The 17,618-nt window shown below is 41.4% G+C and overlaps 1 protein-coding gene across 2 annotated transcripts in view; it reads left to right on the top strand.

Moving 5' to 3' along the window:
* Positions 1 to 17,618, top strand: part of jade2 (jade family PHD finger 2) — a 182,423-nt gene that overhangs the window by 23,549 nt on the left and 141,256 nt on the right. For both annotated transcript variants that reach the window (XM_088320904.1, XM_088320901.1), the window contains exon 2: positions 3,231 to 3,294. Coding sequence is in view for 1 of the 2 variants with exons in the window: in XM_088320901.1 (XP_088177027.1) it covers positions 3,231 to 3,294 (64 nt within the window). In the remaining variant the exon portion in view is untranslated. The remainder of the gene's footprint in view (positions 1 to 3,230; positions 3,295 to 17,618) is intronic.

The raw sequence follows: 17,618 nt of genomic DNA, 5'->3' as shown, positions 1-17,618 counted from the left end.
CGGCTTTCTCTTGGAAGCCAGGGGTTTAAAAAGAGAGCATCAGACAATCAGCTGTGCAGGCTGTTGGTCGTCGTTGAGTCACTCAAGGCGCCTAAGGTAATCCTTAGTAGCGCTAGACTCGCTCGTGGGAGGCTCCGTAGTTCTCCGAAGGAGAGGGGGCTGCGACCGTCCTGTACCGCCACGCCTGACGGGGTGTGACCCAAGCAGACGAAGCCTCTGAAGTCCTTAGTACATTCGGACAGGTCGGTGCATGATTTATGGAAGCCCCGTGGGCAGGTAGTACAGGTGATTGGGGTGTGGTCGCAGCGAATGGTTCGAAAGCACCACTGGCATTTGGACTGGGGGCCAGGGTCGCTCTCGAAGTTGCCCAGCCTAAGAAGAACAGAGAGAGGAGAGTAGAAGAAAGAGAAAGGGAGGGACAGATAGAAAGAGAGAAAGTCAGACAGAGTAAAACGCAAAAGGGGGGAAAAGAGAGTGAGAGAGGTGGGGAGAGAGTAGGAAAGAGAGGGATAGACAAAATGAGAGACAAGAGTGTAAAGGGGGAAGAGAGAAAAGGAGAGACAAAGAAAGAGAGAGGACCAAGAAAGAAAGAGAGAGCAAGTCTGAGTGGATTGAGTTGGATTCGTAAGGCTCCCCCGGGAGAGAGCCCTTCGCAGGACACCACGGGAAGGTTCCTAGTCTTTGTCCTGCGCAGGCTGTTGGCGCAAATTAAACAGTCGCAGGTGCTCCCAATCGGTAATCATGACAACTTTATCCAAATATCATATTACATTTGGACTTATCATACAAATCCAAAACATAAAGAGCAATACATTTCAGTTTATGTGTAGAAAAAAAAATGATTCACCCAAAAATATCAAAAACGTAAACCCACTTTTCAAAATTGTGTCAACTATTTTTTGGGGTTTAGATATTTGAATCTGAGAAACATTCCCAGAATGCATATGATGCTTAAGAATATGCCCCTTGTGTTTAGGTAAACATGTCACTATTATACTTTTTTTGTTTCATTAATTTACTTTCTGATTGATTTTTACTCTGTATTTCTGCAGCACTTTCTGTTCCCTTGTAAATGGTTACCTTTGAAGTGTTTGACTGTTTCATGCCAATTTTGATTGTTATAATGCAATGTTCATTAAAAAAATGTTTTCTTTTAGAAAACAAGTACTTTTTAAATTTAAAAACAGTCTTGAGAGGTCCTCTGCCAGACCAAGGTGGTACTACAATGCTTTTGATAGTTTTTATCGATTTGTTGTTGTAGCCGTAGATCACACTGTTTAATGAAACTACTAAGTTGTATTCCAATATTTTCACCTTTATCATGCTCAGCTGGGCAAAAGTGAAAGAGAGTGGGGATAGGGATAGGTGAAGGTGAAAAGCCAGAGCGCACACACATATCAACACGATCTAGTGTTATGAAGCAATTTATATGCAAACATTCTCCATCAAAATGACTGGCCTCTACTTTCTGTGTACGTGTGTATTCCGAGGTAAACAACCCGCGTTGTGAAATATCACAAACCAGTAACCCGCTGACATTTGTAAATTCCATATTATTTGTAAATATATTGTCAATGAGTGTTGCACTGTGTGAAGTGAGTCTACTAGGCCTTAATATAGTTGGGTACAAACTCATACTGTACATCATATTAATATAGTCATCAATGTTTTTATGGTTGTTTGGATTCATTAGATCGATGTTGAAATCTCCACAAATGAATAGTGTTTTGGCGCTTATTGTTGAATATGTTTTTTCAGCCCAGTTTGTGAAGGTTTCCAGATTTGAGCCCGGTGTTCTATACACACAACTGACTATGATATTTTTCCTTTTTTCATTTATAATTTCTATTGTAATACATTTAAGTAAATCGTCAATGACAAATGACATGTTTTGTAATATTTTCGATTTTAATCTTTTGTGCATTCGTAAGGCTCCCCCGGGAGAGAGCCCTTCGCAGGACACCACGGGAAGGTTCCTAGTCTTTGTCCTGCGCAGGCTGTTGGCGCAAATTAAACAGTCGCAGGTGCTCCCAATCGGTAATCATGACAACTTTATCCAAATATCATATTACATTTGGACTTATCATACAAATCCAAAACATAAAGAGCAATACATTTCAGTTTATGTGTAGAAAAAAAAATGATTCACCCAAAAATATCAAAAACGTAAACCCACTTTTCAAAATTGTGTCAACTATTTTTTGGGGTTTAGATATTTGAATCTGAGAAACATTCCCAGAATGCATATGATGCTTAAGAATATGCCCCTTGTGTTTAGGTAAACATGTCACTATTATACTTTTTTTGTTTCATTAATTTACTTTCTGATTGATTTTTACTCTGTATTTCTGCAGCACTTTCTGTTCCCTTGTAAATGGTTACCTTTGAAGTGTTTGACTGTTTCATGCCAATTTTGATTGTTATAATGCAATGTTCATTAAAAAAATGTTTTCTTTTAGAAAACAAGTACTTTTTAAATTTAAAAACAGTCTTGAGAGGTCCTCTGCCAGACCAAGGTGGTACTACAATGCTTTTGATAGTTTTTATCGATTTGTTGTTGTAGCCGTAGATCACACTGTTTAATGAAACTACTAAGTTGTATTCCAATATTTTCACCTTTATCATGCTCAGCTGGGCAAAAGTGAAAGAGAGTGGGGATAGGGATAGGTGAAGGTGAAAAGCCAGAGCGCACACACATATCAACACGATCTAGTGTTATGAAGCAATTTATATGCAAACATTCTCCATCAAAATGACTGGCCTCTACTTTCTGTGTACGTGTGTATTCCGAGGTAAACAACCCGCGTTGTGTAGCTTTTGTACATCTGCCTGGAGTTAGTTAATGTGTGTTTATCACAGATGCATTTGTCTGTATCCCATGACGACCATATCTCTGACTTTGTGTGTGTGCAGCTTCCTATGCGTAAACAAGAGTCATGGCAAAGCATTCAGCTTAACTCAAATTTTTATGATTTCATTTGTGTTTTTGAATTCCATAATTTACATTCAGTGAGGATTTTTGTCAGCTTGATTGCAGACGTTTTCTGCTTAAAAACACGTGGATTAGATGTATTGCTGCTCATTCAATATGATTGTACATTACTGTATACTATTATTAAAATCTAACTGCCACAAAAGCTGATCTGTTGTCATAGTTTGAGTTGGTTTTCTCACTGATATTTTTTTCTCCTTCTCTCTTATTATGGTTCATCCGGACGGTGGCCCGGTAGATGGAGATTGAGACAAAGAGGAGGAAATATTCCACCAGCAGCAATGACTCAGACACCCTAGACCGTGAGTTTTTGTCCCTCACTATATGTAAAATGTTTATTAATTTAATAAAATCATAAAATTATATGCATTTGTACAAAATCCTATTGCTGTCTGTTCACACTACTTGAATGTTATTTATTTCTCTCTGTCTCTCTCTTTTGTGTATATATATATATATATATATATATATATATATATATATATATATATATATATATATATATATAATTTGAACAAAAAATGTTAGTGTCGTCTGAAAATGTTACAATAGTTTTGAAACCTTAAAAACATCGTTAATATATAAATTAAATAACTGGAGATGTCCAAGTATTACGAACTTTCCCATTTTCACATATTGCTTCCTCCCAGTCAAATAACTTTGAACCCACTGCAAAGCCACGCCCCTGATGCCATATCTCCAGGTTTTTTAATAGTATATTATGATTAATGGTATCAAATGCTTTTTATAAGTCAATAAATACCCCAACTGCGTATCTATATTTTTCTAAGCTATGGGTGATTTCTTCTACTGCAGGGTTGGGCAAACTTTTTGAGTCGCGAGCCGCATTGGCTTGAACATTTTTTGAAAGGGCCAGGAGGAGAAAAAAATGTTGATTACATTGTTTGTATATAGCGATACAGTCTTGAATACAAACCTCAGCAATACCTGAGTGTAGCTTCTATGCTGTTTGACAAAAGAAAGAAAAGCTACTGGACTTGTACTAGGTTTGAGTAGTGGTAATATTTATTTTGTTAAATATGTTTAATTTCGGGCAGCATGGCAGGGCAGTGGTTAGCGCGTGTGCGGCACAGTTCTGAGGTCATGAGATCGAACCTTCCTGTGTGGAGTTTGCATGTTCTCCCCGTGGGTTACGTGGGTTTCCTCCGTGCCCTTTGGCTTCCTCCCACATTCCAAAAACATGCATGTCAGGTCAAATGGCCGGTCCAAATTGTCCCTAGGTGTGAATGAGCGAGTGACCTGTCTGTCCCTGTGTGCCCTGCGACTGGCTGAAAAACGAGTTCCTTTATCTTCTTTGTTTTCTTTTATCCTCACTGTTAAATGTGAGACTGGAGTGCCACGCCCAATTTTGTTGTCACAATATGTTCAACCCATTTTGTAACAATAGATAGATAGATAGATAGATACTTTGTTCATCCCCGAAGGGAAATTCACATTTCCAGCAGCATCCCTGAGCTGAGAACAATCGAGAACAATCGAAAATAACACGGGAGCTGCTGGAGTGGCTGCCATTCGTGACGGCGCCGGAAGAAAAGATTCAATTTGAATCATGTACAAACAAACAAACAATTGAATCATGTACCAACAAACAAACAAACAAAATATTCATGTTTCAATAAGTGGAGTGTTAATAAAATGGGGGGAAAATAATTTCTGATACTGATATAACCAGGTAAAACTAATTTTAAGTTACCTGTCCAAATGAATGTTGTGCCATCTCACCTTTCCCACTCAATGACAATAAAGGTATATTCTATTCTATGTCATCTACTCTTATTTCGTTGTTAACCTATTTTTAGTTGCAAAATTAGCGTTTATCTGCACTGATAGGGTTTAGAATTATCATAAATCTATTTTGTGTCAGAATAAGTTAGACAGTAATACACTCTGAATTTTAATGACAGTTCAAATGAATGACAAGAAGGTTCATTAAATAAGCAAAGAAAACACAATTCCAATGTTTTCCAGTTCAGGGGATCCCAAATGCATGGGTGGAGAAGCACCTTTTCCGTTATTGGCTCCATCTAGTGTTAAAACAGAGAAGTGCAACAGAGTTGAGCTCAAGCGCCATGTGCGGGCCATATTCAACTATATTTTCAGAATTTGCTGCAGGCCAATAAAAACTGACCCGCGGGCCGCAGTCGGCACCCCTGTTCTGCTGCATTGATAATCGCCATTGTTGCTGATCTGTTTGATCTAAAACCATATTGACTTTCATTAATAAATTTATGTTTATCTACAAATTGTTCTAGTCTATTATTGTAAAGTTTCTCTAATATTTTAGAGAACTGAGGAAGCAGGATATTAGCAGCTCGCTCTGGTCCAACATTTACAAAATAACTATTGAAATTCTCCACAACTAGCTATTAATTATAATTGTCACTGTTCTTATCAATAAAATAGTTTGGATATGCATTACTTACATTCTTTTCTTTTATTATACTGTTTAATATATACCAAATACCTTTAATATTACTTTTGTTATAATGTAATAAATTGGTGTGGTATAATTTCTTGCTCGCTCTTATTATTCCTGTCAATTTTTTTTTTTACGTTTTACATCGGGATTCGGCTTCCTCAGTTCTTAGTTTAATACATTTTCTATATAAGGTGTTTTTTTTTCTTACAAGTATTATATAAACCCTTAGTTATCTATGGATGCTTTACAGATTTATTCTTGATATTAGTTTGTTCCATTGGACAGTTATTGTTTTACTTGTTGGTGAATATTTCCCAAAATATGTAAAACGCACGATCCACATCATCTGTACCATATATAGCATTCCAGTTTTGTTTAACTAATTCCTCATAGAGTGATTTAAAAGTCTCTTCAGTTCTAACTCGTTTGTAAACATATACCCTAGTTCAGGGGTGTCAAAGTCAAATGGACGGAGGGCCAAATAAAACATTTGGCTACAAGCCGAGGGCCGGACTGTCCAATCTTTACTGAAACCAAGATTTAACCTACTGAAAACACAACAAATATATTACAATATGATTGGATAAATAAAGCAATATTTTCTTATGACTCTGTCAGTCATTTTTAATTTCAGCAGGCACAAAATACAAATGTCCTTTATATAAAAAAACTCATAACATATCTCATAACAACAACTCATAACCATTTTCTATCATTCAATCATCTGAAATTATTAAAAAAAAATATTGCCTCGAAATACAATAAAATAAAGTGCAAAAATCTCTTGTTACTTAAAACCAATAGCAATCAACACACTGGACCTCATCTGTCCTGCTCAAATGTACATTGACTTTCCTTTCTGTGCTTTCTCTGGGTTAGTGTGAAAAAAAGGAATTACTGATTAACAAATAATAACAATCAAAAGTCATTTTCTCTGCTAAATAGGAGACAATTTTATCAAAAGACTGTTGTCCACATCAAGATCTATTTTCCATGAAAAGCCGAAAAACAAGAAACACTCCCAGGACAGAGTCGGCAAACATAAACAACATAGTCAACATAGACAATAAAGCTTTAAAATTCCCGAGGGGAACAACAAAAAACAAGACCTTCTTTATGTGCATATTTAACTTTTAAACTTGAACGGAGTAAAAACTTCAAATGTGTAATTGCACAGGAAACATTACTGTATTATTACTGTATTTACATACATTTATATACAGTACTGTATTACTACAACTCTACATTACTTGTTTGAGGCGTGTGTTTTGTTTCATGATGCCGTCTAATATTATACTCTTTCATCACCGCCACACTTTCTCCACATAGCAGACACACAGGTTTTCCAGCTACCTCCGTGAACATGTACTCCAACTCCCACCTTGTTTGAAAGCCCCGGTTTTCAGTGTCCACCTTCCGTTTAGCCATTGTTGATGGGTATCTGTGGGCTAATTTTTGCTGTTATGCTAATGACTGCTGCTGATCGACTGCTGAATAAATCAAACCGCCTCCCGCTTTGCTCCCGCTCGGCGCGTCCCCGTTGCATTGTGGGAAATGTAGTATTCATGCGTACTGCGGGCTGCTGGCTTGCAGCGGCCTGCGGGACGGATCTAATAATATATTGATATCGTCACGCGGGCCAGGTAAAACCCTCTCGCGGGCCTAATGTGGCCCGCGGGCCTTGACTCTGACATATGTGCCCTAGTTGATTCTTGTCTAGTTACCTTTTCATCATACACTGTAAATACTGGTAGGTGATCAGAAATGTCACAAACCAGTAATCCGCTGATGTTTGTAAATTCAATATTTTTTATAAATATATGGTCAATGAGTTGTACTGTGTGAAGTGATTCTCATCTCATCTCATTAGCTACACCGCTTATCCTCAGTAGGGTCGCGGGGGTGCTGGAGCCCATCCCAGCAATCATCGGGCAGTGGGCGGGGGACACCCTGAACTGGTTGCCAGCCAATCGCAGGGCACATGGGGACAGACAACTCACTCGCTCATGCACACCTAGGGACAATTTGGACCGGACAATTCACCTGAAATGCATGTTTTTGGAATGTGGGAGGAAACCGGAGTGCCCGGAGGAAACCCACGCAAGCACGGGGAGAACATAGAAACACAGGAAGTCTGAAGCTGGATTTGAACCCACGCAGGAGGTTCCCAAGACATGAACTGTGCCGCACATGCGCTAACCACTGCGCCGCCGTGAAGTGATTCTACTAGGCCTTAATATAGTTGGGTACAAACTCATACTGTACATTATATTGATATAGTCATCAATGTTTTTATGTTTGTTTGGATTCATTAGAATGTTGTTGAAATCTCCACAGATGAATAGTGTTTTGTTGCCTATTGTTGAATATGTTTATTCAGCCCAGTTTGTGAAGCTTTCAAGATTTCAGCCCAGTGATCTATTTACACAACTGAATATAATGTTTATCCTTTTTTAATTTATAATTTCTATTGTAAGACATTCAAGTAAATCAGCAATTACAAATGACATGTTTTGTATTATCTTCGATTTGAATCTTTTGTGCACATATATAGCTACTCCTCCTCCTATTTTGTTTGTTCTATTTACATAGTTCAAATTATAGTAATTTAATTCAAAATTAACTCCCTTTTCCTCACTGAACCATGTTTTAGAAACTGCAATCACACTAAATGGGTTCTCAAAGTGCTGTCAGCATTCTGTGATGTCTTCAAAATTTGTGTACATGCTTCTACTGTTGAAGTGAATTATTGAGAATTTCCCTTCAGATTTAACAAAAGTATTATATTCATTTACAGTATAATATTTGCAATTGTCTGAGCTAGTTGATAGAAATTTGTGGTCAGTGTGATCAATAATGCTCTGTTCCGGTAGATTGTGGCCTAATATATTATGATAGATTATTTTACTGTGATCTGTAATAAAGGTGTCCATGTTGTCAGTCCAGGATGCCATTGTATTAGTTGAATCCACCATTATCCGAGGTTGTCCAGTGTCATATGTATTTACCGCTCTATCTAGGCCTTCAGGCAAATCTGTCCAGTTCCTGCATTTCTCGAATCCACAGTATTTTTGCTTCTTCTGGAGTGCCGTTTAACTTTATGTATACTCTACAGCAGGGGTGTCCAAACTTTTTGCAAAGGGGGCCAGATTTGGTGTGTTAAATGGCCCGTAGCTAGATTTGAACCCCTCAATGAAAAATCATGACTTGTCCGCATTAGTGTGATGGGTGAAACTGAGATCTGGAATGTGGGACAAAGGCCAGGTCTGGCTCAATGGCAGTAGTATTGATGCACAAGATGTCTTTTAAGTGATAGTCCGATAGCCGTGTCCTCACATGGCTCTTATTTAAGTGTCGTGTCTGGCGCGGTTGCCTTGGGGCCCAGTTGGTTCCAGCCGGGTGGCGCCGGATTCTGGCGCAGTTGCCGCGACGCCCAGTTGCCCCCCCCCATGGACACCGGCTGAGTCACATTGACTGATTGCCTCTTGACAGTATTTAAACGTGTTACTTTGAAGGTTGCGTTGCTGGAGCGTTTGTTTGTTAAACCTGGTTAAACTCTGTGGACTTATGTGAGACTTCTGTTAAATCCTGTTAAATGCCTAGTTCTGTGAATCTGCCCGTATTTGATCCTGTTTTGTTTTTGGTCTGATCCGTTTGTTTTTGGACATTCTTTTCATTTGCGACCATCGATTCCCGGATCGATTGTGCGCCCTCCTTCTCTTCCCCCAATAAATTGTGAGTACGTCTACGCGAATGGGTCCTTATTTCCTGTTCCCCGCTCCGCTACGTGACATTAAGTTCATAACCGAGAATGTCTTCTCACACAAATACGTCGACCCAAACAAGCTTAACATTTTCTTACCAAATGCTCGAATCTCTGGAAACTGTCCTTATTCAGCTGTCGGTAAAAGTTGGCGAGAGTAAGCTGCTGGTGCTGACCGCGGATCTCTACGTCACACTGCAGCTCAATGATCTCCAGCTGCAAATGGTCTGGAACATCATCTGTGTCCACGGAGAAAGGTAAGGAAAAAAGAGTGATCTCCTTCTTGATTGCTGCAAAGTCCTCAAAGCGTTTAAACTCTTCAGCCAGAGATGGAATATCTGACGCGTACCTCCTTGTTTGCACACTGACATCGCTCTGTGGGAATCTGGCCATGATTTCATGCCGCGCTGGAAAGTGTGCAGTGCTGGGCTGGGTCGACGACAGGTGTCTTTCAAACAGTTGCAGCTTGATTCGAAAGGCCTTGACATGTGAATATAGTTGGCTTATGGCTGCATCTGGTCCTTGGAGACTGGTGTTGAGGACATTAAGATGCTTTGCAATGTCAAGTAGAAACCCCAAATCAGCCCACCAAATTGGGTCACTTAGTTCTCCCATAGTTTGTCCTTTTTTAGTCAAAAACTCACCGATTTCTTGCATAAGTGAGTAGAAGCGTGACAGTGCAGAACCCCGACTGAGCCATCTCACATCATTGTGATAGACAACATCTCCATATTCCGCATGGATCTCGCTGAGAAACTGTTGGAACTGACGGTGGCATAGCGCTCTGGAGCGGATATAGTTAATTGATTTTATCACCGGCCCCATAACTTGTTCGTATCGGAGATGTTTAGCACACAGAACTTGCTGATGAATGATGCAATGGAGTTGTACAGCTTTCTCTCCTTCTTCTCTTACTTTGTTACTTATTAGTGTTGCTAATCCGCCTTGTTTGCCAGTCATCAATGGCGCGCCATCCGTAACTATCCCAGAAATGTTATTCCACGGGGGTTTCATGTTATCCACGGCAACGCAAACAGAAGAGAATAAATCTGTTCCTCTTGTTTGTTTTTTCAGGCTCTGTAGGTCAAGTAGTTCTTCAGTATTATTCATTTTGTTGTCCACTCCTCTCAAAAAAATAAGTTATTGAGCAGTGTCAGAGGTGTCTGTGCTTTCGTCGCAAGCGAGTGAAAAAAAGGTCAAACTCCTTTCCTCTGATTCCCAATTGTCTTTTGATGTCCGATGACACCTCCTTAATCCTGCGCGCCACAGTGTTACGTACCAGGCAGACTTTTGCAAACTCTTGCTGCTTCTCAGGACAGATATTTTTTACCATTGTCATCACACAGTCTTTGATAAATTCACCCTTAGTGAAAGGTTTGCAATGCTTTGCGACTCTCGAGCTTTTGTAAAATATTGCTGCTGTGAGATTAAGCTAGCTTCAAGATGTTTCAGTTTCTCGCTGCGTTCATTACCTGTTATCTTGTCATATGCGTAAGCATGTTTTGTTTCGTGATGTCGCTTTACACTAAACTCTTTAAAAACAGCCACTGTCTCTTTACAAATGAGGCAGACACAGTAGTTACGTATTCCAGTGAAGAAATAGTCCAATTTCCACCCATCCTTGAACCGTCGGCCCTTGCAGTCAACTTTCCTCCTTTTGTTAATTGCCGCCATTTTAGAAAATTGGCGGGCCTCACATACTAATTGGCTGTTCCTATTTGAGCCTCTAGATGGCAGCACTTAGAACATGCAGGTAACTGCGCTGCTGCTCAATGTATTACCGGTACATAATTCTACACGTGGGCCAGGCGTTATTGATTTTATGACGGAGGCTGTGGTGTGGATGAAAATTGACCACGGGCCGCATTTGGCCCATGGGCCGGACTTTGGACATGTCTGCTGTGGATCCCCTTCAACATTCGCTCCTTATCCATCCTCTCCATGTGTCCAAACCAACCGAGTACTCTCTTATCCACACGCTTGCCCAGTTCCACTACTACTCCAGTTCTGTCTCTCGAGGGATATGACAGGGTAGATGGATAGATAGATGTATTTTTTAAAATTCATCATTTAAATCAACGTTCTGTTTTATTTTAATAAATGAAGTTTTTTACCTCTCGGACGCGCCAAAATACACTGTCACTTTGTTTTATTTTTAATACTTTTTTTTTTGAAAGCACACTCTTTCTTTCTTTCTTCTTTGCTGTGCACACAGACGCACAGCTTTTATTTATTTTCTGTGTAAACATCTTGGGGAAAGCTGTGTTTTTACAAACACACACACACACACACACGCGCTAGAACTAAACACTATTATAATATTAGACTTGTCTCTGACTATTGAAACGATTAGGCCTAAGTTCGGTCCGGGGACCAGTTACGGCCCCTGTATGAATTTTTACTGGCCTGCAGCCCATGTCATAAAATGAATAATATGTGGCCCGCCAGTAATGTTGACCGCAGTATAAAACAAATTTGGCCAAATAAATGCGCAATTACTACAACTGATGACAGTGGCCCTTTGGCAATTTTGCTCTTGGCTTTCCGTGAGAATTTTAGAACAACCCATTTCCGACATTACGACTGTAAATAGAAAAAAGGGAAAGTTGACTGTGAGGGCAGCCACTTCCAGGACACGTGGAAATTGGAGTATTTTTTTTTTACTGAAATCCGAAACAATTAAGCAAGAGACTGACTATTTTCTAAGACTATAATATCAAGAGGCACTGTCCAACAATACATGTTGACTACGACAAGCGAACTGGAAACCGATTCTGTGAAAAAGTCAAGCAACTGGAAGCTGTTTTAACGGCACAGCATCGCTTTTTCACAAGAACCTGCGAGTTAGATTAAAATGCTACAAAGGCGAGGTGGTGACGCGAATGGCCAAGCACTGCAAAGCTCTGACGGGTGAATTTAGAGAAGAGTATTCAAAGAATACCAGGCTGAATAGTCAGCCCTTAAACATCTTAGCATGCCAAATCTGAAATGAAATGATCTGCATTTATATAGCGCTTTTCAAGTCAATTACTTCCCAAAGCGCTTTACAGTGTGCTTCACATTTCCCAATAGCGGCCTTGTATTGCAGCCATGTAAGACGCTAAACTGCTTATTAGGGGTATTAGGGGTTCAGTGTCTTACCCAAGGACACTTCGACATGTAACACAGAAGAGCCGGGATTCGAACTGGGATCCCTTGATCCCAAGACGAACGCTCTACCTCCTGAGCTACTGGCCCTCTTTCTCTCTGGATTGGTCAAATAATTGATTAATTATTATTATTTTCTTCAATTTAACATGAACTTCATTTAATGATGTGGCATATAATAATGAACACACAAAAAACGGGTACAATAAATTTTTTATTGAAAACACTCGTGATTTGTACAACAATTAAAAATGCACTAAAACCAATTAGGCACCTTGCCCGGTCATTAGAGTGTCACGACCGGAACAAACAGTGGACCCAAATGCGTATACTTTATGAAGGGATCGGGGCGGATCAGGGAGAGAGGAAAAAAACAGCGATCTGGTGCTCGCTGGGCAAGTGGAACAGGAAGCACTCGCGGCCGGTAACAGGTGGCGAGGCGGAAAGCCGGGAGAGCAGAGTGCGCTTGTGGATTGAGGGACGACTCCAGAATTCCCAAAAGGAAAGAAAAACTGGCACCACCAACCAGTTGGGAGGAGGGGTCGGCAAAAAGGGGGTCAGTACTCCTCAAATTGGTCCGATTCCCCGGCTTCATCCCCGGAGGAAGGCGGCTCAGCATCAGCAGAAGGAGCTGGAAAAGGAGGTGGCTGAGCAGACGGGCGGGCGCCCCTCAGACGGCCCCGGCGGAGAGTTGGCTGGTCGGGGTCTCGTTGGTGGAAATCCCTGATGAGGGTATGGTCCAAAAACGGCCTGGTGGAGATCCAGGACCTCTCCTTTGGACCGTAACCCTCCCAATCCACCAGATATTGTAGACCCCGTCCCATCCGCCTGGAGGGGAAAAGGCGTTGCATGTTGTAGATGGGACCCCCGTCCAGCAGATGAGGGGCTGGAGGCGCCTCCGGCGTCAACAGGCTCTGAAGGACCGGCTTGATGCAGGAGATGTGGAACGTCGGATGGACCCTCATTGTGCTGGGCAGGTGAAGCCGAACCGCCGACGGACTGAGCACCCACTCCACGGTAAATGATCCCAGGAACCAGGGAGCCAGCTTGCAAGATTCCACCTAGACAGCCAAACCCTCTGGCCCACCCAGTAGACAGGAGCGGGGGTACTCTGGCAGTTGGCTCAGCCCAAAGCAGGGCGGCACGGGCTTGTGCCCAGTTGCAGCGGCAGCGAGGTGGCCTTGGCCTTAATGAAGACCTCCTGAAGCTGGTTGTAGCTGTCGGGAACCTTGGACTGATCGGGCGGTGAAGGAGTGGGCCCGAACCGGAGGGGATGAGAGGCAGTGCATAAGCAGGTCTGGTGGCATTCAACCCCCCACTCCAGAACCGCCCCTATCCGCCAGTTGAGGTGAGGGTTGTGCTGAACCAACCAGGGATGACCCAAGACGAGAGGCTGGCTAGGAGAGGGGGAGCAGGTGGATTAGGATCTTCTCGAGATGATAATCTAAAAGCTTCATCTTCACGTGTGTCACTGTGCCCAGCAGGTGACCGTCCAGAGCTTGGACAGAAACCGGGGTTGGAAGTAGGAAGAGCTTAACCCCGTCTTCCGCGCTAAGGACGTGTCCAGGACGTTGGCCTCAGCGCCAGAGTCAACAAAGGCGGACAAATACTGTGTGGAACCAGCGATTAGGAGGTGAGCCTGGAGTACTGGTCTTCCCGTCTGGATGTGGGCTGAGCTCAGTCGGACTCCTCCAAACGTCCTTTTTACGGGCATGATGAGACCCGGTGTCCTTACCCACCTCAGTATAGACAAAGGCCCTCAGACAGACGCCGCCGGCAGGAACGCATGACCCACCTCCATAGCCTCCGGTGGATCTTGCCGGATCACGGGTCGTGGCTGGAATGCAGAGGTGGTGCCAACCCCTCCAGATGAACAGGGAACTGGACGACTCTGGCGACCCCTCTCACGTCGTCGCACCTGGACCCGACGATCGATGCAGGCCGTCAGAGCAATTGCATCGTCGAGATTAGCAGGCGGGGCGTTCAAACTTCAGGTAGCCGGCCAGGCTGTGGAGGTAGACGTCAACCAACACTTCTGAGTTCCAGTTGCTGCGGCTGGCCAGGATCCAGAAGTCAGTGGAGTAGTCGGCGATGGTGCGTTGTCCCTGCCGGATGCTCATGAGGGTTCTAGATGCTTCAGCTGATGATGACCCAGTGTCGAAAACCTTTATTATCTCCTGAGCGAGCAGATGAAATGAGGAGCAAACATTTGTATACTTGTAAACCAAGGAAAATTAGCAGCAGTTTTTAACAACTGACGTTTGCGCTGCATGCATTTAATTCAAAAATATTTTTCAGGCATAGTCTCGTATATCGCTCATAAAATGTACAATGCATATTATCAAAACTGTATTGGCTAGATTGTTACTTGATTCTTACTGAGGCGAGTCAAACTCCGTTTTGTTTAACTGTCCAACGTGCTCTTTAAATAACCAATCTACTGCCATGATACACAACGTCTGCTTTGCTTTTAGTAAATATATATAGGCTAAAATGCTCTAAAATTTAGAAGATACGTGTAGTTTTTCTTTTTTTCTGGAGTTCAGTGTGTCTGATCTGAGATCATACATTAAAGCATCATTGCTCCTTTTTTTTCTTTTCTTCTTTATGTGCATGTGTGCCTGTATTTGCGCTCTTCGGTGTATCTTTTTATATTCCTCCGGCCATTTCCGCGTATCTTTGACTCCTAGCTGGTTCAAGCAGACAGGAAACCCACAGGCTTATAACAGATGTTGCATTGTAATACCTGATTTCATCCTCATCAACTCAGATTTCTAAAAGAGTAAGTGCAAAAGAATTGGGGGAGGCCTAGGTGTTGGGTCTACGTGCAGTTGATGTTGACGCCGCCATTGACGCTATTTTATCAGGGTTCGTAAAGGTTCTTATCCTTGAATATGTGAATTTTAATTATGTTTTTTCAAGGTCAGGAATATGCTTGAATTTCGGGTGAAGTGCTTAAAAAATGCTTGAAATTTTCGCCATTGCCATGTTTCTTGGCAGTTTGACTATATAGACCACACAATAAACAAAGTTTTTTTTTTCAAAGTGCATGGAAATGATGCCAGATCGCCTGCTCTCAGTCATTATGGTGTTTTCATGGCAAGCGTCACCACACCCTACTGGTCGCAGCCAAAGGACAGCTCTATTAAGAAAACTGGCTCTTTTGACTCGGATCACTGAGAAAAACCACTCTTTCGGCTCCCAAACAGTTCCCCCGATTTTTTTTTTAAACAATATGTTATTATTAATAAAAAACTTCTGCAATAAATTATTTAGTAAATAGTTATTTCATATGTTTTGCACAGCATCCCTGAAATATACATAGATCTACAAGAAATAGTAAAATAACAAAAAAATATTTGCTTTTTACACAATGAACACATTAATAATAATAACATAACATTCTTCAGTGCTAACATGCAAAACAGTTTATTATTTACGATTCTATTTTAACCAAAACAGTTTATTATTTGTGTGCATGGTTACAAAGAATGACGATAAAAGTAAATTCTATTCTATTCTATTTTAACCAATTTAGATACAGATCCTCTAAAAAAACCCCAAAAATATAAAGTAAAATAAGTAAAACAAAAAGCAAAAGTTCAGCAGTCCATCAAAAGATTGAATGCTGTCTGCTACAGAGCAGAACTTGGTTGAGACCGGATGAGTTTTTACCATTAAATGAGGCTTCTCCTCAAGACTACGTGAGCAGCCATGTAGCACGCCCTTTGAAGAAGGGTGGTGGTGTCACGCTCATTTCTGAAAAAAAAAAAAAAAAAAACGCTCAAATTTACTTCTCGTACCTCTAATAATTACAAGGCGTCCGAGGCTCTTGTTATGCGGTCCTCTCTATTGTCAATTTATGTACTAACTATTTATCGCGCACCAGGGCCATACACAGCTTTCTTGGACGAATTCGCTGAACTTTTGTCTGAACTTGTAACATATGCAGACAAAATTATAATTATGGGGTTTTTAACATTCATATGAACTCCCCACTCAGTTCACTTACTGTTGTGTTTTGGTCTCTAATTGATGCATTTGGTTTTAATCAACTGGTTGATTTGCGAACTCATAAAGATGGAAACACTCTAGATTTGGTTCTGACTCGAGGAGTTTTAACCTCAACATGACGGTCCTACCGTGTACTACCGTCATCTCGGATCATTATTTAGTTACATTCGAGGTGCTAGCTAAATGTAGTACTAAAAAAGCTGAAGGATTTAGCGTACGCGATATAAGCACTGGCACAGTTTCTGAGCTCTCCGATCTTCTTCCAGGAGCAGTTGCGTCCTTTCCTTCATACAAAGGCTCTATCGACTCACTCATGAATGAGTTTAATGCTACCCTGGCTAGTGTCCTGGATTCAGTATCGCCCATACGGCTTAAATCACGACCTAAAAGATGCACGCCTTGGTTTAATGAAGAAACTAGATCCCTTAAACAAGAATGCAGGAAATCTGAAAGAAAATGGCGCGCTACCAAGCTTGAGGTTTTCCATCAAACCTGGTGTGACAGCTTGTTAAAGTATAAAGCGGCCCTTGCCTCTGCAAAATCAGTTTATCTTTCGAAGGTGATTGCGTCACAAAAGAACAATACCAAAGTCCTTTTCGACACTGTAGCATCGCTTACAAGGCAACAGACTATCCCAGATAGTTCCACCCATTCAGCCCATGACTTAATGGTCTTCTTTACTAAGAAGATTCAATGCACACAGAAAGAAATTGCTGAAGACAGTATTAATACAACACATACTAAAGGGCTGAAATCTATAGATGCACGACATGGTGGCTAATTTGTCCCGTTTTAGTGAACTGTCACTCGATAATCTTAAACAGGTGGTGAATATGGCCAAACCGACGACTTGCCAGTTCGACCTGCTTCCAGGTTCACTTATTAAAGGTCTTTTTGGCGTCCTTGGACCTTCAGTTCTAAATATTATGAACATATCAATCTCCTCAGGTGTAGTTCCAGCGGCTTTTAAGTCGACCGTTATTAAACCCACACTGAAACGACCCAACCTTGATCCAGAAAGCTTGTGTAATTATAGACCTGTGTCAAACCTACCGTTACTTTCCAAAGTACTTGAAAAAGTAGTGGCACAGCAGCTGAATGATTTAATATCTGAGAACAATCTTTATGAATCAATGCAATCAGGATTCAGGGCTAACCACTCTACTGAGACAGCTCTGATTAAGGTAACCAATGATCTCCTACTGGCAATGGACTCTGGCGCTTCATCACTTTTGCTGCTGCTGGACCTTAGTGCCCGGTCA

This window comes from Urocampus carinirostris, chromosome 17 (genome assembly GCF_059441175.1).
Source record: "Urocampus carinirostris isolate Australia breed hairy pipefish chromosome 17, RoL_Ucar_1.0, whole genome shotgun sequence".
Lineage (NCBI taxonomy): Eukaryota > Metazoa > Chordata > Actinopteri > Syngnathiformes > Syngnathidae > Urocampus > Urocampus carinirostris.
This window is presented reverse-complemented; position numbering and strand designations above follow the sequence as displayed.